At 36.9% G+C, this 27304-nt stretch overlaps 1 protein-coding gene across 1 annotated transcript in view; it reads right to left on the bottom strand.

The window, feature by feature from the left end:
- Cacna2d1 (calcium voltage-gated channel auxiliary subunit alpha2delta 1) overlaps window positions 1-27304 on the bottom strand; it is a 405712-nt gene that overhangs the window by 53251 nt on the left and 325157 nt on the right. The window contains exons 11-14 of the mRNA XM_028776033.1: window positions 14197-14355; window positions 12426-12530; window positions 1886-1964; window positions 1019-1068 (exon numbers count right to left, since the gene is read on the bottom strand). Of these exons, the coding sequence (XP_028631866.1) occupies window positions 1019-1068; window positions 1886-1964; window positions 12426-12530; window positions 14197-14355 (393 nt within the window). The remainder of the gene's footprint in view (window positions 1-1018; window positions 1069-1885; window positions 1965-12425; window positions 12531-14196; window positions 14356-27304) is intronic.

The following is a 27304-nucleotide window of genomic DNA, read 5'->3' as shown; positions in this document are numbered from 1 at the left end:
TCTTACTTGAGGTCTTCCACATTTTGATCTAACTTATTTCTTAAATGGTATGTCTATATACATTGGGTCAATAATATATCTTCTCCTTGTTTTTATTTTTTTTCTAGTACCAATCAGAACATTGTTTCTAAAAGTATAGCCAATGGTAAGTGAAATATATTCTTTATGAGATGCTTTTCATGTTGATCTAAACTATTTAAGGCTCTGTGATTTATGTGTGAAATTGCACAAATTTGAAATGATAAACCAGCCACATACTTGCTTTTCATATAACAGATTGTTTGGATGAAATTCAAAACTGCATTTAAACACTTCAAAAAAAAAACTGAAATACGTGCCAAGTCTAGGCAGCAGAGTCCTGTACACTTCTGTCTCCTCTCAGAAGCTCTTAGATCAGTGTGCACTGCCATGGAGAACGCGCTAAGAAAGTTAAACTTTAATGACGAGATTTTGTACTATACTCCTGGTGTTTCAAGTTGAGTGATGATCTTTAAATCACAATTTATGAATGTTTCAAAATGATAAATATTTAATCAAGTGAATAGTGCTAGAAAGTCATCTTACTGTAGGTTTGTTTAAATAAATATGTAAATAGAACTGCACCAATCTGTGGGAAGAACTCACGTCCTATCTTGGGCTTACATAACTCTCCAAGAATAGTTACTGTTTAATGATCTGTGTGGCTAAGAAAGTCATGCAATTTACAAACTGGATAAAAAAATTACAAGAGATTATTACTAAATTTCATTTTATCTATTTTCTATGACCTTTTTAAATCCCAAGAATAACAACTTATTTTATATATGTATTTATCTGTGTTTTAAATGTTTAAAGATAGAGATACCAATAAATGTCACATTAGCCAACATTGTATACAAATGTAAATTACTTCAATCATTTTTCTAGTGTTACTTATATTCTTCAGATTGAAGTCATTTAAACCAGGGATATATGTTTTTAATTCTAGGAACGTAATCTTAAACTTGGAAAAAGTTGTAAAAGTTTTAAAGAATCTTACCTGAGTATTGATTCTTATTGCACCGATGGAGGGAATCTCATAATAATAACCTGAAATGCATACATATTCATAAATATTGCATGTATAATACAGACCCACAGAAATAGTCTTATGTTTCCTGAAAGAATAAAAGGTGACTTTCATTCTAACTTGAGCACGTAAATAGATAATATAAAATATTTATATTAAAATATAAATATAACTTAAATTCAAAACAATATTGAGTAATTAATATTGTCAACAACCTTAGAGACTTTCTGATAAAATTTACTATATTTCTAGGTAGTGTAAGATAACTACTGTTGTCTACAAAGCAGTAAGGAAACTACAGCTATGAAAATATTTTCACTAGATAAAATATTTTAAAGGTACACATAAATACATAATTATTATATACATACATTTTCCAAAATAAACGTTTTAAAATGAATTCAGGTTTTCTTTTCTGCTGTAAAATAACCAGTTTATTCTTCAAAAGACTTCCTTTTTTTTCTGAATACAAAGAAAGTAGTTCACTGCATAAAATTTGAATATTGAGGAAAGCCTGAGATGGTTTTCAAAAAGAGTAATTCAGTCAGTCAAAGGGAAAATCTGTGCACAAATCTGCTATATGTCATTAAGCATCATCGCCCCTTTCACAGTTCACAATATTAGGATCAGATGTTCAAGTATATGCTAATGCAGTGTTAATCTCACAGTTCGTCCTGTGTTCTTTTCTTTAGAAAGCGAGTTCCAAATCTAATTCTTATTACATACCTTCTAAAATTCCTACTTTACATTATTTTAAATGTGAGTTAATACATAACAATAGTTTTCAAAGTATTTTATCTTCTAAGAAAACGTGCTAAAGAGAAACATATCTATTACCTTTATTTTCACAAGCCATCCACTGAATAGGTCCTCTGTCATAATTATGTTGACCAACAGAAAATGTAAACACACGGACCTAAGAAAGTTGAAAGCTGGGTGAGTAAAATTTAATTGAACAGTCAAATAAATTGCTGAAGCAGAAACAATTAAAAGCTTTCTCAGGCAGTGAAATCAATAAAACAAGACACACACTGAAGCTGTGGAGGATCGGAGAAGACACTAAAAGGGAACCGTACGTGCACCCTGAACAAAGATTCCCAATGCCTCAGTGGTTTTAGCATCAGGCTGTCCGTCACTCATCAAGTCTCCAAGCTCAGTGCTTGGACAGTGATGGTGATCTTTGTGATAAGTTCCTCCTGCAGGCAACTTAGCTTCATTTCTACCTGGTGAAGCATCAATTGCAGTAAAAACATTTCTCTATCACACAGGCAGTGGGCGATGCAAGTTTGGAGATATCTGAGACTATGATTTCTTGTCAGTTATTTAAAGGAAAAGATGGGTGAGTTAAGTGGCTATTTGTTTGCTTTCTTTCATAACCATATGGGATGGCCATTGTGTGTGCATTGTGACAGGGTGTACCATGAACCTGTGTACACATCCACTTGGAGGTCAGGGTTCTTCATCAAGTATCTTCCTCAGTCTCCACCTTCATTTTAGGGGTGGGGGTCTCTCCCTGAACCTGAAGTTCAGTGGTTCACTAGACTGGTTGTTCATCAAGCCCCCTAAAAAATCCTCCTTCCCAAGCTGAGATTTTCTACAGGTACCTGCTATCCCTGCTTCTTAAGGAGGCACTATGCATCTGAACTCAGATCCCCATATTTGAACTTGAGACAGAACCAAAACAGAGTCACCTCTGCAGCTCTGACAGTTTCTGTTTTGTTTTGTTTGGCACAAGATTCTTGAGCACAAATCTCAAAATACTTATCTTCACACTTCTTTCTTTCTCCGATTGGTCTAGGCCACAGATGTCATAACACTTTGTGCTATAAAATGTATGCTTTGGACGGTGCTGCTTCATCTGTGACGTCTCATCTGAGCCACAGTTTGAGTCATCCAGGTTTGCTTTGGCTGGCAATGTATGTGGATGTCATGCGGTGGACACACCTGTTTGCTCTGTTCATTTAGAGACAAAACCATGCTACATAACCCAATCTGGTCTCAAACTTGCCGTGGTCCTGTATCAGTTCAGTTCTTCATGTGCCAACTCAGTTTCAAGGTCCTGTGTCAAATCTTCTACATTGATTCCTGGCTTGCATCTGACTTTTAGTCACTTAAAAATGATATGGACAATGACATGGCCCAGAAGAGACAGGCACCATCTCCCTCTCTTGCGTGATCCCACTCGCTTCAACAAACAAGCAGTACTTCAGTTTCTTCACATTTTCAACTGGGTCATTTAGGGGACTGTCCATATGTTTAAAAAATGTTACTACTTACTCAGTTGATTTAATTCTAAGGGAAATATTTTTATAAGGCTGACCACCCTAAGTAATAATGCAGTTTAACTGGTATACCCTAAGGAATCTGGACTTGGGCATGTCCCTCACAATGTTAGAAGGCATGCCTCACAGATTCAATTAAAGCACAGCTGTCTCTAGTTCTTGTTACCACAACACAATTATGGTAAAATACTTTCCATAAGATACTGCTCAGTGCAAGTGAATTATATTTCTAATAACAGGGGGACTATACTTAGACCCACACTGTGCGATTTTTTTGACTGATGTTATCATTCAAGTAGTGCAAATAAACATTTAACTTTAAAAAAGAAAAGAGCAAAGTGACTTTTTCCTTGTTTGTTTGACTAGTGCCAGTTCACCTGAGTCCCATGCAGAGCTCATGAATTGGAAGGAGGGAGCTGGGGATCCGGGCGGGGTGCAGAGGAGCAGGAGCGGGGTGCAGAGGAGTGGGAGTGGGATGTGGAGGAGTGGGAGTGGGATGTGGAGGAGTGCGTTCAGTCACAGTTCATCATTTTAAAGGCTCTCAGCTCCTCTTCACGTCGTTTTTGTTTACCCTGGTGCTTGCTGACTTGAATGGAAGCTGCATTAATAGTTGCATCATTTGCATATTATAAATATTAAGTTTCTGCAATTTCTTTTTTTAAAATTGTTTTTCTAGCTGCAGAAACGTACAATAGTGCCATTTTTTTTCCGGAATATTTTTGGTGGTTGCTAAAATGTCAGGAATTACAAATTCAACTTCTGAATAATTTATGAGGCTGGTTTAACATCACAGTATTTATAAAATCTACTATATCCAAGATGCTTATTTTTTTAATTAATTTAATGGAGATAATGCACAATATATGTATATCAACCACATAACAAAACTCATCTTATAATTTTTAAAATTACATACTTAATTAAGAAAACTTCGTCACTTCAAATTTAGTCTGTGACACATGCTTCACATTACAATGAAACAGCAATATAAAAGTTATTGCAATCGGAGGTCAACCTATCTTCCATAAGATACTGCTCAGTGCAAAAATCACTGCAGTATTTGTCTTTTTAAATATATTTTTCCCTAAGTATGTCAGGAGAATTCTGATTTTATGAATGTTCGACTTGACATATCACAGCACCCAGTGTAACAATGGTGATCTTGGTGTCTACTGGTGTCTCCTCAGAATTTCAGGCTTCACCCCTTGCTTCCTACACTGCACTGCTGCCACCCAGTGGAGCCATCTAGGAACTAACTCAGAAAAGTGCAGCGGTCCAAACTGAGTGCTAGTCCTACTTTTGTTTTCTACATTTTTTTTTTGAGATAATAATTACAACATTTCTCCCTTCCTGTCTCTCCTTCCAAACCATCCCTGATATTCCAGTCCCACTCTCCTTCAAATTCATGGCTGCTTTTTAACTATACGGATATATTCCTACAGTGAAATATAGGAATGTATGTATATATGTACACACATATATTCCGATATACAACCTGCTAAGTCAGTATAATGTTACTTGTATGTATGGTTTCTACGTCTTTAAATTCGTAATTCTTGAGAAATGAAATGAGTCTGTGAAAGATTAACAATGTAAACTTCAAGGCAAATAATCTCCACCAAGGCCTGTATATATTCCAGTTATTACTAGTGTATACTGCATACACTATAAAAAACAAACACAGGTAATTAGAAAATCAGTTAAATGTTCCTCAACCAGTGTTGTTCAAATCTTCCTTATTGGGCCATATTGCAGACCTAGAGACTCATAAACGGCTTCCTAGAGATTTGTCATGTTGGAGACCAGAAATTATCAGAAAAAAAAATGGCATGGAATAAAATCCAGGTTAGACAACAGTTCTGAGTTTGCACTGTAACATCTATTGCAGTGTTTTCATATAAGTGTGAAGACTGGCTGTATTAGGGACCATGTAGAGCTGAGTGCCTTCTGCTCTCCAGAGGGGCTCAACACCAGGCTTGCTGTTATTTTTCATATATGTCAATTTAGCAAACTGTGGGAAGAGTGGAGTTAAAGGACACTGGTTTCATCACGTGTTTTGTAATTTGGGCCTTTTCTACCACGATATATTAATATCACTTATGTTTCATTGCATAGATTCTCTCTAGTTTAATAAGAACTTTAAGCAAACATAAGACTCTTTCATTTATTTGTAACATTGTTGACTCAGACATATGTAGTAAGCAAAGGAGTATCAATGTAAAAAGCAGAATAAGAGTAAACAAGCTCAAATTGGGCTTTACTATTTGCAAATTTATGTATTTTACCTTCAGTTGTTTAGAAATCTATGTCTTTGCGAAGGTGGCATGGCTTAGCACGTGATGTTGTTTGCATTCCCCAGTAACCATCCTGGGAAACGGAGGCCCTGGAACTCATGGAAAGGTAGAAAGGGAAACTTGACTTCACAGATTGTCCTCTGCGTTTCACACATTTGTCGTGCGCCATGATTCACATGTCTACTTCGCACGTTTGTCGTGCACCGTGACTCACACGTCTACTTCACACGTTTGTCGTGTGCCGTGACTCACACGTCTACTTCGCACATTTGTCGTGCACCATGATTCACACGTCTACTTCACACGTTTGTCGTGCACCGTGACTCACACATGTACTTCACACATTTGTCGTGCACCGTGACTCACACATCTACTTCACATGTTTGTCGTGTGCCGTGACTCACACGTCTACTTCACACGTTTGTCGTGTGCCATGACTCACACGTCTACTTCGCACATTTGTCGTGTACCATGATTCACACGTCTACTTCACACGTTTGTCGTGTGCCATGACTCACACATGTACTTTGCATATTTGTCGTGCACCATGATTCACACATCTACTTCGCACATTTGTCGTGCGCCGTGACTCACACATCTACTTCACATGTTTGTCGTGTGCCATGACTCACACGTCTACTTCACACGTTTGTCGTGCACCATGATTCACACGTCGTGCGCTGTGACTCACACGTCTACTTGCCATATGTGCAATTGTATGATAAAAAATCAAAATATAAAACTTGATTTCCTTGGCCAGAATATTATAACTCCGATAATTCATAGTTGATTGCAAACCTAGAATACTTGATTCAAGAAAGCAGCAAATTTAGCTTTCTGGATATGCTAATGAGCTCAACGCTATGGTGTTTGCTTGGCATGTAAGAGACCTTGGGCTCAATCTCAAGTACTGGAAACATAGATAAATACATAATACAGTATATACAACCAGTTCATAACTTCATTCCAGAGTTCTCACTTCTGCTAAACAATTTTGTAAAAATTTCTTCCTTGTTTGTTGAAATCGAAAATACTTTTCTTCAATTAAGAGTTCTCTAAACCGACAGGGTCAGCCTTTTAAGATCATATAAATTTGTTTCCCAGCAGAACCCAGTTACTGGAAACTGTCACCTCAACAATTATCAGTTACCCAGAGTTCAAGTTTAATTTACAATAGGCAAGTCTCCAAAGAGTGATGGGAATGAGTCTATGAAGAAAGGAAGCCAGTAAAACTAAAATAAAAAAAAACTGCAGCTATTCATACACGCGAGAAAAGTGATGTCAGAGATGGGTTTTATAAGTCCATTCTGGGAGCTAAGACATTTGGGATTAAGCCTATCAAAATACTAGACTGGACTGAAAACCTTTAGGAAAATATGCTACAATACCTTCCACAAGTCACATAGATATTTAAATACAGGGACTTTAAACAGCCTAAATGTCTAGTTCTGTAACTTTAGGCAATAAAGGTCCAAATTCATGTTCACAGTTAATTCATTTCCTAAAACCCCAAGTCCTGAAAGGTATTTGTTGCCTGAATAGGTTTTATGATGTATCTTGAATACAGCTTGTCTATAGACTGAAGAAGCATCCTTGCTGACAGTGATGTCAGGTTGTCTGCATAGGAGGGAGGCTCCAGTGTGGGCAAGTGGTTAGCCTAAAGGCTGGCTAGAGGAGAGGCACTGATGGATGACCAGCCAGGAACAGTCTGTATGAGGTTGTCAAATTTAGAATACAGACAATTTAAGTTCTTGACTGTTATCACTTTTCTGACTTTCAACACATTTTTTGATGTCTCTCTTATTTTTGGCTTTTGTATTTCAACAATGTGGCAAGGAAGATAATGGTGATGCTTATGTGAGTATTCCAACTGCAAATCAACTACTAAATGTGAAGTCTTTATAACATATAGAAATCATAACCTGTGTACATCTTAGCTGTAGTAGTAAAGATCGTGATGATTACATCATTCATTAGATAGAACACGCTAGTCAGTCTAACAGTTCACTTTAGGTCATAAGCCTTTCCTATATCAGGAATGCCAAATGGATAAAAATACTTTTCTAGATGAGCAAATTTGGACACCTATTTATTCTACACAACAGCAGACTTCAATGCTAAGGAGTTAATGGTATATGTTAAACCCGATTCAGTTCCAAATGTCTAACAGAAGCAACAATTTAACTCATGCCTGCTGAATCTGACCAGGTAAACAACATAAAACAATTGTTTCAAAGGAAAACATGTGAGTGTCATAAAGCTTTCACATACACCATCTTAAAGAAAGGCTCTTAGAGGCTCTTAGGCATCTTGCAGATGCGTGGACAGCGTAGATCCATGCCTTGGGATCACACTAGAGTCCTGCTAACTCTTGTAATGAATCGTTTTCATGTTACTGGATTATAAGGAGGATTTTCAGTTCCTCTGTTCTCAGAATACATGGCTTGTACTTTATAAAGTAGACTAAAGCTTCAGGAACAAGGAATTTCCAAGCAATCTGCAATCCTATAAAGATTATCACCAGCTGACTTCAGAATGTGAGATAGAGTGTGATTCTGATCAGATATTCTTTTTCGATAATAAAAAGTACTTTACCATCACTAATGATGAGATTTTAAAAGAACCTTGTGTACTGGACAGATGAGGGTAAAAAGTACCATCAAAACAAATCATATGAACTTCCCTACCTTCAAGAAAGGTACACGAAGGAGTGGACTATCATTTTTACTACAAGCTCCAATCATATGGGAAAATACTATTTGAATAGTATCAGCTTAAATGAATTACAAATCTACTTAATGTTTTCTGACATCTGTGATGTTCTCATAGTTTGACATGTATTCAGGATATATGGGACATGTTTGTAAAAACTGAGCAAATTACTATGAGCCAAGCACTACGCTATTGCTATGAATTCCACAGTATGCTCACAAACTATGTTATACTACTTCATCAAGCTTCTGGGATAAATAAAACCTCAAGATAACATGTCATCATATAATGCAAGTGGTCATCTGGTGCAATGGAAACGAAACAGAAAGAAGGTGCTTTTAACACAGTGTCAAAGGACGCTCAGGCAAAAAGACCACTCGAGAGAGCTGGGCAGAGATCCCTCTGGGAAACAATATGTAAAACAGCGTTTTAATCAAAACAAAAGGGCAGTCACAGAAACAGCCAGACCAATAGCCTTTCCTAGCAATGTTTTATGCATGAAAGATTCCAGGTCGACATAATATAATCATGACTAAAACATAACTCAAGTCAGTCTGAGTTTCTAAAGTTTACATATTACTATATTATATTATGTACTTGGTACCTAAGGTGATAATTTAATGTTTCATTATATATATATTTTTTTCGATTAAAATCTGCAAAATGCACTAAGGTGATATACCTTAAATATGAACGAAATATTCCTGGTAAGAATTATATTAGTGTAGAGAATAAACTGTCAATCTTAATTTTATTTGAAGAGAAATAAAAGTGAAGCACATGGTTTTGGAGACAAAAATATATACACATATCCCAACACACACCTGCACAAAACATTCCACTTAAATTTATAATTTCTCCATAAGGTTGGTCAGCGCTGCATTGTTTCAAATGTATCCTGACTCTAGTATAAACCATATTGAAATTTATAAACAAAGGTGTATTGCTCTTATTCAAAAGTTTAATTCTAAGAAATGGTTGAAAGTGCAAAAATATCCAAAATAAAAGATTTTAGGAGCACAATGTAATTGGTAAATGACATTCAATATTTTATAAGCTAAATAGCCTTCATTATTGATATCAGAACAATTCCTTACCAAGGCTATAGTTTTGTCTGATGGAGGAGGACAAAAAGAAAGTAGAAAATAAAACAAATTATTTTTTGTAAAATTTTCTACTGTCAGTTAAAAATAAAGGCAGTTTTTACTGTAAACCCTGATACAGCTTCTGTCATTTGTGACGTGGTGTAGACTTTTGCAGAAAACAGAGACTGCTTTTCTACTGGCAGTACAGAAAAGAGTTCATCATATTTAAAAGTAAACCTCTAAAAATTTTTATAACACTGAATACTATTAAGTGATTTTGACATTAGCTGAACATTCCTTAGTTTGAAATTATTTCACACTCACATTTTTATTTTTGCTAGATACTTTGAAATGTTTATTATAATAATTTTGCTTGCCTTCTTTCTAAAATTAAATTCTGAAAATTAAGAGCAGTAGGAGAGAATTGTTTTCTACTTAGAGGGGGAGTGTGCACTGCTAACGAAGCAATCGTTGCCATCCTACAGAAATGCAAAGATGTTTGATTTTACAAGTCCTGGGAATTATCTTTCAACTGGAAGTCTGGTTTGACTTTCCTTTACTCATTTGTGTGTTCTTGTTGATGGAGCTCATTTGAGTTTTGGCACCATTTTTAAGGAGTTCTTATACACATGGGTGAGCCCTAAGGAATGTCCCTGCTTCAGGTAAAGATTAGAAAGTGTATTTTAATTTGGAACAGCTGCTCCAGAAGATTAACATGGATTCAGTTTTAAATCTCTGCCTATCTCTAATCAGGTAGATGAATTCCCAAGAGTAGTGCATTCCAGAAAAAGAACCCAAACATTTTGTTCTAATTCTCAAAGCTTTTGGTTTCATTAAAGTGTGCTGTGTATCTACAGGCTAATTCATCAGCTGCCCAGACATCTTATCACACCTACCTGGGCTGCTGTGAATGGCTTTTGAGCCATCAAGATGGAAACTAAATGTAAATAAAGCATTCACTGGGCATGTGAACGCCATAAGTTCCTGGAGGGAAAAGTAAAATGAAGATAGTAATTTTGGTGATTTTTTTAAAGGTCACTAATTTTTATATATTTAAATATTTACATATTTAAGTTCTTTCATATTGTTGTAGTAAAAACACACTGTATGAGATATGCCCTCAGCATATTTTAAGGAAATATATTTCAGCTCATGTTTAGGCCATCTTGTCAGTGAGACTATGGGTGTAGCTTCTGACACTACTGGTAGACACTCTCTTACAGCATGTCTTAAGCTACTGGCTCTTACAGTCTTCACACTACCTATTCCACAATGTATCCTAAGGAAAGGGAAAGGGGGGGAGGTATGATTATATTACAATTGCAAAACAAAAAATGAAGCATAATAAAAGTATGTAAAACAAAGTCATGTTTTTTACAGTTACAAAGCCATAAGACAGCTCCCTGGAGCCACCTTGCAAAACTGAAACTGTGTATGCACAGATTGAACATGTTAATTATCTGTCCCTCTTTCTCAGTCTCTGGCAGCTTCATGATCCTGTGAACTGGACTATGCTGATAGGTCATGTATGTGGAAACATGATATTCATTTAATTGCAAGCATGTATATGAAGAGTTTTTTTTCAATAAGCATGATTTCTAAGTTCAACTATGTTACATACTACAGAATTCCCATTTGTTGCAGATAATTAGCATTTCCTAGCATGTGTGTGGCATGGTTTACTTATCTATTTGCCAAAGGATGACTGGCTTGTGCCTATAGCCTCCATTTAGAGTAGCACTATGATGCATATTGATTTCACAGGTGAGCTCTGTGTACTTACATCCGTCTTGTACGCAAACCCTGTATTTATATCCGTCTTCATCACGTCTCCCTCCAAGTCTTCCTGTTAGTGTGGCACTCACTCCTTCTAAAACTCATGGGTTCTAATCCATTAATTATAACTGTCACACACACATACATTTATAAATACAACCAGCTGAAGAAATTTGATCCTGCTCTTTGTGATTAGCGTTGACCTCCTGGGTGGGCTAACCTCTCCAGACTTCATACCTGGAGTGTAAAAGACTGATTCTCCCTCTCTCAGCAACTATCGATTGACATATGGCAATTTTCTCTTTAATATATGCAAAAATATATGTCTGTGGCTCAAATACCATTATACCACCCACTGGAGCTACTGCTAAGCTATATTTTCTCCAAAAGTAAAGCTGTCCATCAGAAAGAGAACAAAAGCCAGGTACTGCCCCACGCACAACTGTAGTAGCAGCTATCTGGAGGCTGAGCAATGGTGTAGTTTTCATTAGGATAAATTTACAATTTTTTAAAGCACAAGATAGACATTGTATCTTCCCCCATGACTTTTACGATAATCATTTAGCATTATAGGAAAACTGGTTGATGATCAGTAAGAAATCAGATGAGAACTCTTGATACGACTCATGGGTGAGTAGCTATAGTCCTTTGAGTTGTAGTGATACAGTAACACTCTCCACAGCATGGCCCTGAAACTGCCCTGCATTGGCCCTGAAGTGCTCCACACCTGAAAAGGAACACAGTCCAAATGTAAAGCACTCATCTTCATATTCTGCATGGCTTTTGGGATACAGCCTTCTTTAAATTATTATAACAATCAAACATTTATCTTAAACCATCCATGGAACTCATTTTCAAGCAGGCTGCATCTTTTTGTTGTTGTAAATTATTTTCACAGATTTAAAAATATCACTATAGATATTTCTAGTGCATTTAGAATATCGAATCTTTCTATCAATGTCAATGATTAGGAGACATCACTCATACTCTTCTTATTTCTCTCTTTTGATAACATAAGAATCAAATGGAACCTATAAATCTACAATATATGTCTAATATATTTGTAGCTTTGTGGTTGGTTGCCCGAAAAAAAGTTTCATTTTTACCAGCAATACAATTTTATAACTGCAAGCAACATTTTGGAGAAAAAAATTCTCCTCACTACCACCAGCTATCTTTCTGAAAACTATCTACATATTAAAGTTAAATATTAGAAAATAACACTCACTTTTTTGTCTTTATTGTATTTGGCAAATATCTCCTGGGCTCTCTCTTCTCCTCCATCCGTGAATAACATGATGATCTTATTACAATTGGCTCTAGAAACATTATACTATTTTAAAAAAAATGCATATACGTAAGTTATTCAGAATAAAAGTTAGGAAAAGAAAACAGATATGAAAAAATGCACATATTATGCCAACAAATAAAATGTCTTCTCAGTATTATGTTATAAAAACAGGCTTGATGCTCAGGTCAGGGGTAGTCCTTATACTTAGCTAGCCAAAAACCTCAACACCTCCTTTTTTTAAACCTTCCATCAAATACCACTCCACCAGTGACACCTTCCCAGACTACATGTTTTAAACTAAAACATGTTCCAGACTATAATCTCTTCATAATCCATTTTTAATTTGGTAACCTTCAGCTTTTTGTTTGTTTGGTGTTAGTTTTTCCAATAGGAAACAAGCCTCATACATGTACGAGCCCGTGGCGTTTAGACGGCATATGGCTCATAACAACATCCCTGTAACTCAGTAGTATTTGGACTTTATGTGAGTAAATGTTTCTTCTACCTACTTTTAGAATTTTATAGCAGAATCAACAAATGGCATTAACTTGACTCACACTTTGCATATTAACCAATCCATTTCCAGACAATCCTTCTCTCTGTTCTTCCCTCCTGGGTCATTCACCTTACATTCTGGAGATAAGATTAGCCCTGTGAAGTCCTCCACATAGTGCTCCTCGGGGCTCCATAAACGTTGCCACCTACTCCCTGAGCACCCCCCCCCATCTCTGTCCTCTCTTGACCTGCCAACAGATTCTAATCCTGCAAGACTCATTTCCAGTAATAAACCATCTTAACCTTTAAGGTCTTGCAAAAAACTGAGCATAAAATAATGAATTAGCATCAAAGGACCTTTAAAGTGAACAATTAGTTTAGCAAGTTGGACTTCTTGAAGGTATCGAATTACAGTCTTAGCTTTTCTACTGTTATGGAATGTGTTTTCTTAAATGATGAAAAATATGAATTGCACTAACTTCTGAATACTCAGCTTCTTTGAAAATGTTAACCTTCTCGCTTAAGCCTATCTAAAGGAAGTATAATACGAGCCTATCATGTAATTTAAAATTTTCTAAAGGCCTACCAAAACAGTAATAAGTTAATTCTAAGCATAGATTCCATTTAAATTAACCATTCAAAGTGCTACCACTTAAACATGAAATCACTATAGAGTTGGTGAAAAATATATATTATGTTCTTCTATCCATGATGTGAAATGTCACTGTGCAATTGGATACAATTCAAGTAGTCAGGCAATCTGCTAAAGTCCTTGAGAGTCTCCTGTAATTGAGATCATCAGCCTCTGTGTTTAAATGAGCAATTATCTTTTAATATCAATAATCCTTTTGTAGTGCTCTAGCCTACCAAAGGCTGACACTTTTACTTTTCAAGGAAGATAAAGCCCATCTTCCTGGGGCAAAAATTAATGAAGACATTTTCTATATTGGTAACATGATCCCGCTTCATATCATGTCAGCACATTGAGACTCCCATACAGACACTGGCAGCAAAAGCGCCTAATGAAGCAATAGCAACCCAAGTACTGACCAACACCCCGCTCATCTGCCACCCCGCTCATCTGCCACCCCGCTCATCTGCCACCCCGCTCACGGCTCATCGAAGATACTCGTCAGCAAGTTTCAATGGTGGTTGGTAATTTTTATAAGAATATCTAAAACCAGGAAAAATAAAATTGCCTATTGATACTTACATTAAGTAGCTGTTCAAATGCAAAGCTAAAGCCTTTCTTATAATCTGTTATCCCCTTTGCTGTAATGTTATTCACGGCATCTTTCAACACCTTCTTATTTCTTACATTCGCTTGAACCAGGTGCTCAAAACAGCTTACATCCTGCGCGTTGCTGTTAAACTGGAAAGAGTAAAAAGAAAATATACAAATGAACACTAAAATCAGCTGCACAATTTTCATCAAAACTCAACTGCATGCATCTCAAGCTGGCTGCACTGCTTCCCTTTGAAAAGAAAAATAAAATCCTAAGTAACAAGGGTGTTATGGACAAAGTGGCAGAGTTTTCCTACTGTAACTCTGAGCTTCTGCTTTCTAAAGCCTGTAGATAATTTTGGGATAGGACTTTTACAAGTGTCACATACTGAGAATCTATAAATGATAAGCTTGCTCAGGACACGGAGAGAAAGTAGGAAGTCTTTAACTGTCACTCACCAGACAGGGCTCCTGAGGAAAGGAATGTAAGGGACAGGCAATATGAACAGATGTAATTGTGAAATTATACAGTCTTTCTTTGGGAACTAAATATAGGAAGCTCCCTTCTAAGAGAACTGAGAAGAGAGAAAGCCTTTTAGGAATATTACCCCTCAGAGGTCACACAAATAGGATGCTGGAAGATACAAAAGGCAAAATGGACAGACAAACCATTATAAGTATGGGTGGGTGATGGATGCTTGTCTAGAACTGAGTAACATTATTAATAGGGGAAATTCTGTAACTCTATGGAAAGTATTTGAACAGTGCACCCAGTGTTGCCAAACAATGAGAACCAAACAAAGGCTGCCATACAATCCAGGATTCCAAGGTGAGAGAAAGTGTCTCATTGTTCACTGAATCTGTAACCTGAGTTGGATTGCCATGACACTGGAGTCCAGAGATGTGACGAATGACAGCAATGAAGGGTCTTGAGAGAAGTTAGGGGGTCAGACAGAAATTAAACTGTCAAGGATATTCTCAGATCAAAAACATAGTTCAATAATTCTAATGAGTAGGTTACAAGTAGTTATGCATCATAAACACATAACTATAGAATGCTATTCTCTTTCTAAACATAATTATAAGATGCAGTGCAATGTTCGTCTGTCAAACATTTCATAGCAATTAAGAATAACAACACATAGCCATGCATTTAGACATAAAGCAGATTTCACACATACGAAAACAAACATACACCACATATTTGTAAACAAATGCTTATAAAGTATTTACTATGAGTTAAAATAGTAACTACTTCTGCTTTGAAAATGTCCCAGAAGACAGACATTCCCGTTGTCCTCATGTGACCCTTGAGGAAACTCACGGGCAGAATTTAGATAACTTGTCTCTAAAATGTGCAGAGAGTGAGAGACCTTGGAACACTCATTCCTAACTGGGATGTCTCCATCCAATCCCTCCATTCAGGGTTCAGGCATTCAGAAAGAGTTTAAGAGCCAGAAGGCAATAGAAAGCACAAAGAAATCAAGGCCTTCTAAACAGCGCAGGACTGCACACCAATGTACTCAAAGAGTCTGTGGCATCATGCATAGAGCCTACATGGGCCTGTACAAGATAGGGTCCTAAAGGTAAAAGAAGTGTATACAACACAGCCCCATCTCTAACACAGAAGCTATCTCTGGTTGACAGCCAGTTCCAAATAGGGAAAAACAGTTTTAATCAAGAGAGTCTCACAGGGGAAACAAACCAAGGCCTAGAAGTAGATAGCCAACACAAAACAAACAACAGCATCTTTGGAGTTGTCTTGTATGGGATCCTTGCCTGAGTGAATGTGTGTGTCTCTGTGCCCATAATATGTCTCTCTGGCTCTTATTCTTCTATTTGTTTTGTTCTCTTTAAATTTTTTATGTTAATTAATTTGTATTATTCATTAGAGGATGGTTTATTTTCTAATGAGTGACAGAGTGTAGATCTGGATGAGAAGGGACAGGGAGGAATTAGGAGGCACTGGGGGGATCTAATCATAATATATTGTATGAAAAACATCTATTTTCAAATAACTTGTGCCTGGACACATAACTAGTAAGTAGTGAGCATCAGTACCCAAGCTAACCTGTCTCTCCATTATCCCAAACTGCCTCTCAATCTACTATGGTGAATACTGCCTAACTCACCGTAGCATGGAATATCACACTCTGGGACACAACACTGCAAGAAGAGTGTTTAATTTGGAAAGTGAATGGTGAAACAAATTCTCTTGAGAAATGACATTTCCGCAGAGCCTATATTTCAAAAAAAATGTTAGTGACAAGCATGGAAAAGAATATCCCAGGCATACAGAACATGTACAGAGTCCTGGATTTGGACTATGGGAAGTGGTTCAAGGGCTTCAAGAAGAGTTTAGCTTTGTCGTACATGAGGACAAATGACACCAGGTCAGAGGAGCAGCTGGGGTTAGATCATATGGACCTTAGAGATATGGCAGGAAGTGGGAATTCACTGTGTCAGATGTTAAGTGGGTACCAAGTTTTATGCCAAATGCAGGATAATTTTTGTAATATTTGAGAGGCCATCTGCCCCCACTTGGGAAATGGAACTCTAGTATAAGAGTGCAGAGGCAGCTGAAGTCACCTAGTTGACAGTCTTTATGCCATTTAGGGGAATGGTAAGAAACAGAGGGCCTTTGACCAGTCTGCAGGATGTCTGCTAGAGGACAAGTCAGGAACTGGGGAGAAAAAACAAGGTTCACCTTAAGGTGAGATTTCAACAGTGTAAGATAGAGAACTGGGAATGCCAAGATCTGATACCATCTAAAGCTGGAGGCATGAAAGTGGTCCTGGCTAAAGATTAAAAGGAAAAAAGAAAGAAAGAAGAAAAAAAGGCTTCACCACAGAAACCTGGCCTACATCCAGTGAATAACAGTGAACTAGAGCAGGAATTCCCCAAAATCCTAACATTTCGTTCACATAGAGACAGAGGGGGTGGATATTTCATAAGAGTGAAGGAGGGAGGAGGCAGATGAGGGAGAAGGAGGAAGGAAGGAAGGTAGATAGGAGGGAAAATTGTGAGGACATATACATATATAGGGTCTGGAAAGAGCCTACTGATACTAGCCCTAGCTGAGGCATTTCCAGGGAGGAGACATTTCCAGAGAGAATGCATCAGTGTGTTCAGGGCAAATCTTCACCATGCCTTGGTGGGAATAGAGCAACAATACAAGGCAGCACTCACGGGGCAGACTTGGTTGGTGTAGGAATCGTTTCACTGTCATTGAGGCTTAAGATGACTGAAGGAGGAGAGAAAATGAAGAAAACGATGGCAGAAAATAGAGAAGACACAAACACAAAGCCCGGGAAAGTTGGACGTGTGGTCCACATGGAATCCTGAGGAGTGTGAGGTGGTGGACACTCCCTTAGTCCAGGAAGCAGAGAGGAGCAGGTTCAGGGACAGGCTGCAGCAGCTTGGCCTGCAGAGAGGCATGTTGCTGGAGGCCTCAGATCTCTTAAGGAACACATAGTCAAGTGTCCCATGAAGATAAGTAATCCACATGGGTTCTCTTTTGTATTTCAAACAGTGCTTTCAGGTATTTCAGATGGATGATAGTAAACTTCCAATGTATATGTTTACTGTTTTCTATAAACTCAAATGTCAAAAAGCATATCTTCAGTCTATAGGACCCAGGCCATGACGGTATCTATCCCCTAAGAATAGAGACTCTTCTCTGATATGATACAGCAGCTGCAGCCTAAGATTTCCATTAAGAAAATGAGAGAACATGAGAAGTCTTGTATTAGTGACCAAGACAAAAATAGATTGTTAATATATCACTACTAAGTATCTGAGCTAAAATATTAGATATAGTTCCAAGAATTATTATTAATTGATTTACTTAAATTATAAATCATCATAAAAATACAAGCTATGCAGACAACGAGTACAGGATAATGGATTGCCCAAGTCTTCCTTTGGCCTTGACCCGTTTCTAAAAAAGTGAAGCGTCTCATTAAGTCAGCTTCATACAAGTCAAATGAATGTAAATTCAGTTCATTAAGATATTAGACTTATCTGTGTTACTATATGTGTGTGTATGTGTATGAATGTATATATTTATATATATTCTTATTTTAAAAACCTTAAATTGCAGCCTTGGTGAAGACTTACCCAAATATTAATTTAAAACTATGCCTCTACAGCATTATAAATTTTGGAACTTTGTGTGGTGACTGAAAAGATACTTTTAAGGACAATGGTTTCATCTATTTGAATATTTTTCATTAATTTATGTATATTCAGTTTACATGCCTATTGCAGCCTCCGTCCCTTTCTCCCTTCTCCCTGGCACATCAAGTCTCGTCAGGATTAAGCATCGTCTGCCACTGAGACCAGACAAGGCAGCCCATCTAGGTGAAAGAGATCTAATGGCAGGCAACAGAGTCAGAGACAGCCTCCTGCCCCAGTTGTTAGGGGACCCAGAAGAAGATCAAGCTGTACATCTGCTATATATGTGTAAAGACCTAGGTCCAGCCCATACATTCTCTTTGGCTGATGGTTCAGTCTCTGTGGACTTCACGGGCTCAGATTAGTTGCTCTGTTGCAGAAAATTAAACTCTGTAGGTATCTGATGACAACCAGCCTCTGCAGTCCCGTGAGACTGGAAGCCCATGGATGAACCTGAGAGTGTGGAAAGTGTATCACTGAGGTCCAGCGGCTTGTCCTCCAGCTCTTCTGGAGTGTGCATGCTGTTCCCGCCTCCCCAAATGTCTTCCTTCTTCATTCAGTTGCTCTTTGCAGAATCCTTTCCTCACAAAACCATTTTGTCTTAAGCTCACGGTATTTTTTTTCCTGCACAATTATTTGTATCTATCTTTATAGACTCTTCCACACAGCGACAGAAATGCGCATTTACCACTTCTGTCTCTTTAGTCCTGGGCATTGAAAACTCAATGAATGAATCCATCAATCTGCTTCACGTTTTAAATGTGGGGTTTAAGGAAATTAGAAGTTGGTGTGAAATATTCACCAGTAATTGAGACCAAGTGTTAAAAGGAGGTGAATGGCCTGCTGGTTTTGCAATCGCTTCCTGAACTTCTATGCTGCTAAATATAAAAAGACTCTTCAAATAGTTATGATTAAAGCAGTTAAATGAAAATATGTAGAATTCTTATGAGTTCAGCACAACTTAGATGCTAATCCATAACAACAGCATTAAGAAATTATTAGCAAAATAAAAAATTCTGTGTACAACACTGAAATCAGAGCATATTCCTAATTAGGGACAATTCAGGCAGAAACATCAGCAGCTTTAGTGAAGCTGTAGGCATGTTCACTAATTAGATGACAGGAGTGTCTCAAGGGTTATCTAAGTACAAAAACCACAATGCGCTCATTTCAATACTTAATAAAAAAAAGAAACCCTTCCTAGAGAACATCATGCTCAAGTACACATAGCTAGTATTTCAGATCTATTAAGGCAAGCTTGTTTTTTGTTTGTTGTTTTTGTTTCCCCAAAGGCATTAGCTGTTTTTGTTCTTTGCTTCTTCCTCATTTCTTCATCCTGATACAATGAACTGCTGCCACTGGCAGATACACAGCAAGCCAGAGCTGCGTGCAATCAGAGCAGCGGCCATCCGAAGCTTCCAGAAAGTGAACCAGAGCTGCATGCAATCAGAGCAGCAGCCATCCGAAGCTTCTGGAAAGTGAGCCAGAGCTGTGTGCAATCAGAGCAGCAGCCATCCGAAGCTTCCGGAAAGTGAGCAGCTGCAGTAACGTTATTTTATGGCGCATAAGCCCCCTCAGAAAGGGCGAATGGACGCAAGAACCTGAAAATACTGAGATTTCAGGAAAAGGCACTTAAGATGTTTTCTTCCTCTTGGAACCTCACAGAAAGAGTTGCTGGTATTTCTGTCTGCTCAGGTGCCTCTTCAGTTTTGACACTTTCTTCCATGGAAGACATTCTTTCTCCACAGACTCAAAACTTCAATGTGCTTTATTCATCAAACATTTTTAATAGGCAAAAACTGTGTTTAACTCTTGACTCTGGATTTTGAATAACTGTTCAATAGCTAAACTGTTGCTTCTAAGAGCCAAGTCATTAATGTCCGGAACTGTAGTTGAAGAACTCAGAAGCGGACCACTTGGTTTGGAATATAAATTTTTCAAATTAAAAATGTATTCTTGTAAGTTAAGTACAATAAACAATAGGTAATGAGTTTATACCAGTTAATGAGCTTAAACTCACAACCTAAAATAACGTTATCTTTCTACAATTTCGTAGTCAGAAATTATAGTAAAACTGTTGCTATACAGAAGATGGACACCAGGTGGCACTGTAAGAAAATAAAAATAAAGAGCACAGAGTCCGGCTTCGAAATCTTGGCTATAACTAACTTTTATGCACTGATTCCTGTAGAAAACATTTTTAAGTTTCACTTTAATTGTCATATTATTTTGTAGGAAATTTTAAGCTAAAGTTCATGTCAAAAATTTATTTAGGAACCCCCCAAAATAGCCAATAAATGTGAACACAGGTACTCAATATTGACTTTTAATTGAAGGTTTCAAGGTACCTCTACATGGAAGTCTGACCACGCCTTCCAGTTTTCTCATGGTACAGATTGGTAATAAAATTGGTATTACATCAGCAACATGGTGTTAAGGATGTGAATTACCTGCCAGTATTTTTAATAACACCAGCAGGATTTATGTTAAAAATGGGTCAATTACAGGCACACTTGGGGTATATTTAAAGGACCTCAGATATGGAATTAGTGAGTCACCAGAATGGAAATGGAATTAGGCAAAGCTAATCTCTAGCTAATCTGGCAAAAGTCTGACTGGTAGTTTTGCCCAGAAACACTGAGGGTTTCTTAAACTGCCCTGGACTTCAGGAGACTGTGTTTGCTGTCCTGTGAAAGGCTACTGCGTTATTTGAACTACTGAAAACTCCTCCTGGAAATAACTTTTGCTTCTGAATCTTTTTCTCTACATTGATATTTTATGTCTGCTGTGGGTTGAGGCTAGGACTCAGACAAATCCTCTGTCACTAACAAATGATCTCCACCCCAATTCCTATCAACTACTTTTAGATTTGAACCTATAGAATTAGTGATTTATTATTTTATCAAAATTTTAATGAGGTAATATAAAATTAATAGCATACTCATTTATAATCTCCACTGATGTTTCAAAGGGGATTGTTCTTGTTTATTTTTTAGTGTTTAGCCATAGTGCAATTTGTAAGTCTCCATACCATGATGTAACAATCTGATTTTTCAATAGGAAATTTCTCCTTTAATTAAATATTATTTCAAGATCATAATCCATTCTGTCTAATAAATTTTATTTGAGCTACATTCTTATAACATTGTCTTTTACTCATGATTATCTAATGAATTTATTTTTTACATTAGAAATAAAATGCTTATTTCACATTCATTGAGAATTATGTGTAGCAGGCTGAACACACGTCTCCATCAGCAAGCCGGGTGAGCTTTAGCTGGGCTCTCACGGACAGCTCTGGAGACTGAGCTAATGTGAACGAGAGAGTAACAAAGGCACACAGCATCACCCGCTCCCAGGTCACCTCAGGTCACAGCATCTGACATCTCTTCAAGGTCTAAATTGTTACATTTTAGTAGAAAACCAGGAAACAACCGCAGCGTCACAGTACATTTTTCCATATCTGTCTTCCTATTAAAGGTTAGAACTATGGTTTTTTCAGTTAGATTAAGACTGCATTTACCTAGTAGTTAGGACTGTTTGTTTTGGAGAGAAACAGAGGGGTGGGGGACAGGTGTGGGGTTGCATGCTTGAGGAGGTGGAAGGTTGTGTGTGGGGGATGATTAGAATATACCGTATTTCAATAAAAAATTTATAAAAGAAAAACACTTTCATCCAGAATCGATTTTTATTCCAAGTATAAATATTTATTAATTCCTCATTGCAATTCCTCAAGATGTTACTCAGATATCCTTCTGTTCTTTGTATAATTTTAGCAGGGGCCTATTTTCTTGCCTTTTTTTGTGGGTCACAGCTTAGAGGAGCAATGCTACAAGGATCTTTACTCCAAACATAGTATTTGACTGCTCAGGGCCCGAAACTGACAATACAGTCTGAACAGTGCCTGCTGGCCTGATGTATTCCTGGACCACTGTATAGAACAAAATACACTAATAGAGAATTTCTACTACTTAATTAAATATAGGAAAAGAAGGTTCTGTCAAGGTCCTGACTCTAGTAAGCATGGCAGGTCCCCTTGAATCTTCTGTAACTTTAATTATGTCCTTTCAAAGCAAGGGTTGCACCCAATTACTTAGAAAGCCCCTCAGGTTCTTATATGTGACAGGAAAATATTGTATGCAAATGGATTAATAAATTCTGTATGCATCAAATAAATTTTACCAGAATTGTGTTGTTGCAATTATAATGTGTATACAAAATGATAATGCTGAAATGTGTCTTTGTATAAAAATATGTGGACACACATAAAAAGTGTCAAATATTTTCATTTTAAAACAAATACTCTGATTAACTTAAGTTATGACTTACTACACTCAGCCTGTTCATCCTGTTTGAAATGTTTACTGTATTTCTACACATGTAACAAATATAATTTGTACTATATTGTATTAATATTTTAATAAAGAAAATATTATTTAGGTTAATAGTACAGCTATTATTTTGTTATAACCCATTCCATTAAAATGATTCAGAATTCTAAATTTCATTTTATTTTTATGCGGTTTTTGAAATTTTCATACCATGTATTTTAATCATATTTGTTCCCTCCTCAACTCCTACTGGGTACAGTCTATTTCTCTATCCACCCAACTTCATGGTTTCATTAACGACAAACTCATCAAGTAGAATTTGTGTTGATCATATAATGTCACAGATATGGTTAGACACTGGATTATAGATGACCTGCGTCCCTAAAGAAAACCGATTCTTTATGCCTGTCAATCTCCAGCACCAACTTAGCCAGCGGCGGGATATGTAGCTCACCTCCTCCGTGCTTTTGCTGGAATTTTATCTTTGGTGGGCTTGCACATTATTTGTGCATGCTATCACAACTTCAAATTCATATTTTGATGGCTACAAGGAAGACTTTTAATTCTGTAATTGTCTTCATTTACAAGATTTTGAAGCAGCTGAAACATGCTATTTTTCTCATTCAGAAGTAATCTGAATATGGCTTCCTAGCTCATTTCTACTGGAGGTTTATATTTTTCTCCCATCTCTTAGTTGACTGTGGTGCAGCATGGTTCTACAGCACTTGCATAACTGGAAGTATGGACAGTGCTCTTCTGTACATCACAATTCCTAAGATAAAGTGTCAGTATTATTCTATTACAAATGTCTTCCCTCTAGCCTTCTGGATATTTTTACTTCCTGAAGACAAAATCTTAATGATAACCAAATGATCATACTATTTTATCTTTCCCCTCTAACAATGCAGTGACACACATGTAGTCAGTATGTTCAGTATATTCATAAAATCTGAAGCTGATTACTTATTGTTTGGAAAGAAAATAGCATCCAAGTGGTAGTCATGGCTGAGTTTCTCAAACAACATATTCAGTGATTTACACATGTCTGTAATGCAGAGATGAGGAAGATTGTGGCCACATGAGAAAACATATTTAACTTACGTTACTGAAATTTGTAAGAAAAATGGATAGCTTGCACCATTTACTCAGCACTGTTATGACTGACAGTAACTAGTGTCTGACCACAGAGATCACTAAATGCTTTGTAACAGTGGCACAAAATAGTGTCTTAATTTAAATGAAAGTGTGTGTTTGCTCGACAGTGCAAGAAGGTATGAGAGACACATAGAAACAGAGAGAGATAGGGATAGATAGAGACAGAAACATAGAGACAGAGAGAAACAGAGAGACAGAGAGAGACAGAAACATAGAAAGACAGAGAAAAACAGAGACAGGTGTGTGTGTGTGTGTGTGTGTGTGTGTGTGTGTGTGTGTGTTTGTCTCTGTGTGTGTGTCAGAGAGGGAGAGAGAGACAGACATACACGGAGAGACAGAGAAAGACAGAGACACACAGAGAGAGACCATAAATACCATAGTGCAGGTATGGATGTCAAATTAAAAACATGGGAGTTGGTTCTCTCCATCCACCTTTATGTGGGTTCTGGAGATTGACCTTAGGCTTGCAAAATGTTTTACCTATGGAGCCATTTTGAGATAAGAAGCATAGATTCTGGTGGAGAAATAAGCATGTTGAAAATAAGCCAAAGATAAATATTTGTGACATACTGGTTGGAGAGAAATGACATACAGAAATGTGAAGTGAGGGGAGGGGTTGAACAACATGGCAGAATACCCACAGAGGGATGCTCTCTAGGATGTGCTGGTCCAGGAGGCTCAGAGGTAGCATAGGAACAGGTGCTAAACTGATGTGGGGATACACAGATAAGACTTGGAAGCAGTGAGGTGCAAATCTCAATGAGGGGATTTCGTTTATAACCTGTACATATCCAAAACATGCATCACAGAGCAGGGTAGAAACACTTTCAAACAACATTATTGACATCTCTGATGAGCTCTTTAAGTAGGAAAGAGTACCTGGGACTAACAAAAATGGCTAGTGAATTAGGAACAAGGCATGAAGGGATTGTATTGGGTTAATTCAGATCCACTGAGGTCACACACATGTTTGAAAGACAAAAAGCATGTTTATATATAAGTTAACAAAAACAGCTGGAAAAGTAATTATCAATAAAGCACAGAGTTAGTGCAGGGAAAAATATCACAAGGAAAAAATCGACTTTGAAATATACTTGAAAGGATGTTGTAAGCACGGATTAATAAACAAAGCAATAAGATGATTAGATGATTGCTGGGAAAAGAAAATGACAATTATAACATCTGAAAGGAAAAAGAAAACTTATGCAAAATGCCCCTTCCTGATGAGGGAGCTTGCATTTTAAAATTGTAAAGAGAAAACAATAACAAAACCAACAAAAACAAAACAACAACAACAAAATTCCATGCCTGAGTTCTTAACTTTCAAGTTGTGCTATATTTGTCCAAAATGTCAAAATGATTTTCAGTTCTTTAAGAATTTGTTGAAATGGGATTTTTTAATTTAATAGCTAAAAATATAAGTCTATGAGTTCTACTAATAAATACATATAGTATCTAGTTTTATTTGAAATTCACTTGAATTTTTATTTCACTAAATAATTAAGAACAAACACACTAATTTAAGCAAGTGAATAATTTTGCCAGTCTATTGCTCAGGTCAGCCAAAGTCATGCTTTTTTATACTCCAAATTAAGAGAATAACTATCATTTTATAGAGATTAAACAATAAGTCCTAAAATACATGGAGGGTTTTCTTAGTAGTCAAGGCTTCCAAATCAATCAATAACAGTCCTATTTTTAATAATGTTCAGAATAAAATCACTTTCAATATCAAACTGCTCAGTACAAAACTGCACATGTGACTAAATCTCCATTTTGCAAAACCTTGGTATGCCATATAATTAATGGAAAATCTTTATCCAGCTTGTCAACACTTTCTTATAAACTTACAAAGTAATTATATTACCCTCCTCTGTCCCTTAAAATTACATAACCTTCATTACATTGTCTTTTTAGACTGTGCCAGACATGTCTCTTTCTTTAGTATTTTTTTCATAGTGTGCACTTTCTTTCTGGTCTTCTTTTTTTAAAGATCATTTTTTTTCCTTACATCATTTTCAGCTTTTTTGAATTTTTTTTCATTATTCCTTCCTTCTTTTTTATTGAATATTTTACTTATTTATATTTCAGATGCCATCACCTTTCCCCATTTCTCCTCCCTAGAAGCCCCCTATCCCATTCCCCCTCTTCCTTTTTGCTTTTATAGCATTTAAATTACATGCACGTATTAAAGACAGTTCTTAGTTAAGGAACTAGAAATACAATAGATACAAATACTCAAGGAACAAGCAAGGCAATAAACAAAGTCCCTTGATCATTATTATTTCTAAGGGCTTATCAGGATGACCAAAATATCTGAGCCTACTTCCCTGTCCTAGCCCAAAGTCATTTTCATGTCTGAAGCCTACTTCTTTGTTCTAGCCTAAGACTTAGATTCCTGCCTGAAATTACTTCTTTGTTCTAGCCTAGTGTCAGATTCCTGCCTGCAGCCCATTTCCTTCTCCTTGGCCAACGCCAGATTCCTGCCAGGCAGCCCCAAAAGCTCTCCACATCTCCCACTTTTATTTTTTTTAATTTATTTTTTATTTTATTTTATTTTTTTTTTTGTTTTTTTTGAGACAGGGTTTCTCTGTATAGCCCTGGCTGTCCTGGAACTCACTCTGTAGACCAGGCTGGCCTCGAACCCCACTCTTATTTTTTATTTCATAAACAAGACTGAGTCTGCCTTAGGTCGTTCTGACAAGAATGCCTTCCTTACCCATGATGAAATATGCTTTATCAAAAGCAATGTACTTCTATCTTAAGTTGGTAAGGCTCTCTGCAGAATCTTATCCTTCCTTGGATTACCAGCCTGACAATTTAATAACTCTGCCTCAGGGTCCATTTTCAGGTTCAAGCCATGTTTAATCAAGCTATATATGCCATTCTTGAAGCTTGATCAAAATAGAAATACTGACCTTGGGCCAAGGGTTATTTTATTAGCAGTATCTGCCGCATCAAAGCACAGCAGAGAAGCATTCTTTAAATCATAAGCTCATTATGTAAAGATAATTCAATCATGTACTGGTCTAGAAACCAATGCAATAATGAAACTAACAGTCTTCATTCAGAGGTCTGGTTCTAGACATTTTCAGAGACATATTTGGAAGTTAGTTACAGTTCTTTATGATGTTAAATTAGCAAAAGATAAAGTTGGTGCAGGATATGGATTTCAAACAAGTGTTAGTACATGTGTTAAGGCTCTTTTAATTGTCAAGTTAAAATTACTTTTGTTTCTTCTACAGTATTTAATGTAAGTTGCATTGATTGTACACTTTCTAATTGTGTTAGTGTGTTGAAATCCAGCATGTCAATTAAGGAGGTCTATCAACCAGTTTTTGTTTTATTGCCCTGAGTATCACAGAACCTTGGTATTCTGAAAAAGCTTGCTTGTATGGAAGAAGTGAGTCAGGTTTTAAGCAGAAGCAAGAGAG

Source organism: Grammomys surdaster, unplaced genomic scaffold, assembly GCF_004785775.1.
Source record: "Grammomys surdaster isolate TR1022 unplaced genomic scaffold, NIH_TR_1.0 264, whole genome shotgun sequence".
Classification (NCBI taxonomy): Eukaryota; Metazoa; Chordata; class Mammalia; order Rodentia; family Muridae; genus Grammomys; species Grammomys surdaster.
This window is presented reverse-complemented; position numbering and strand designations above follow the sequence as displayed.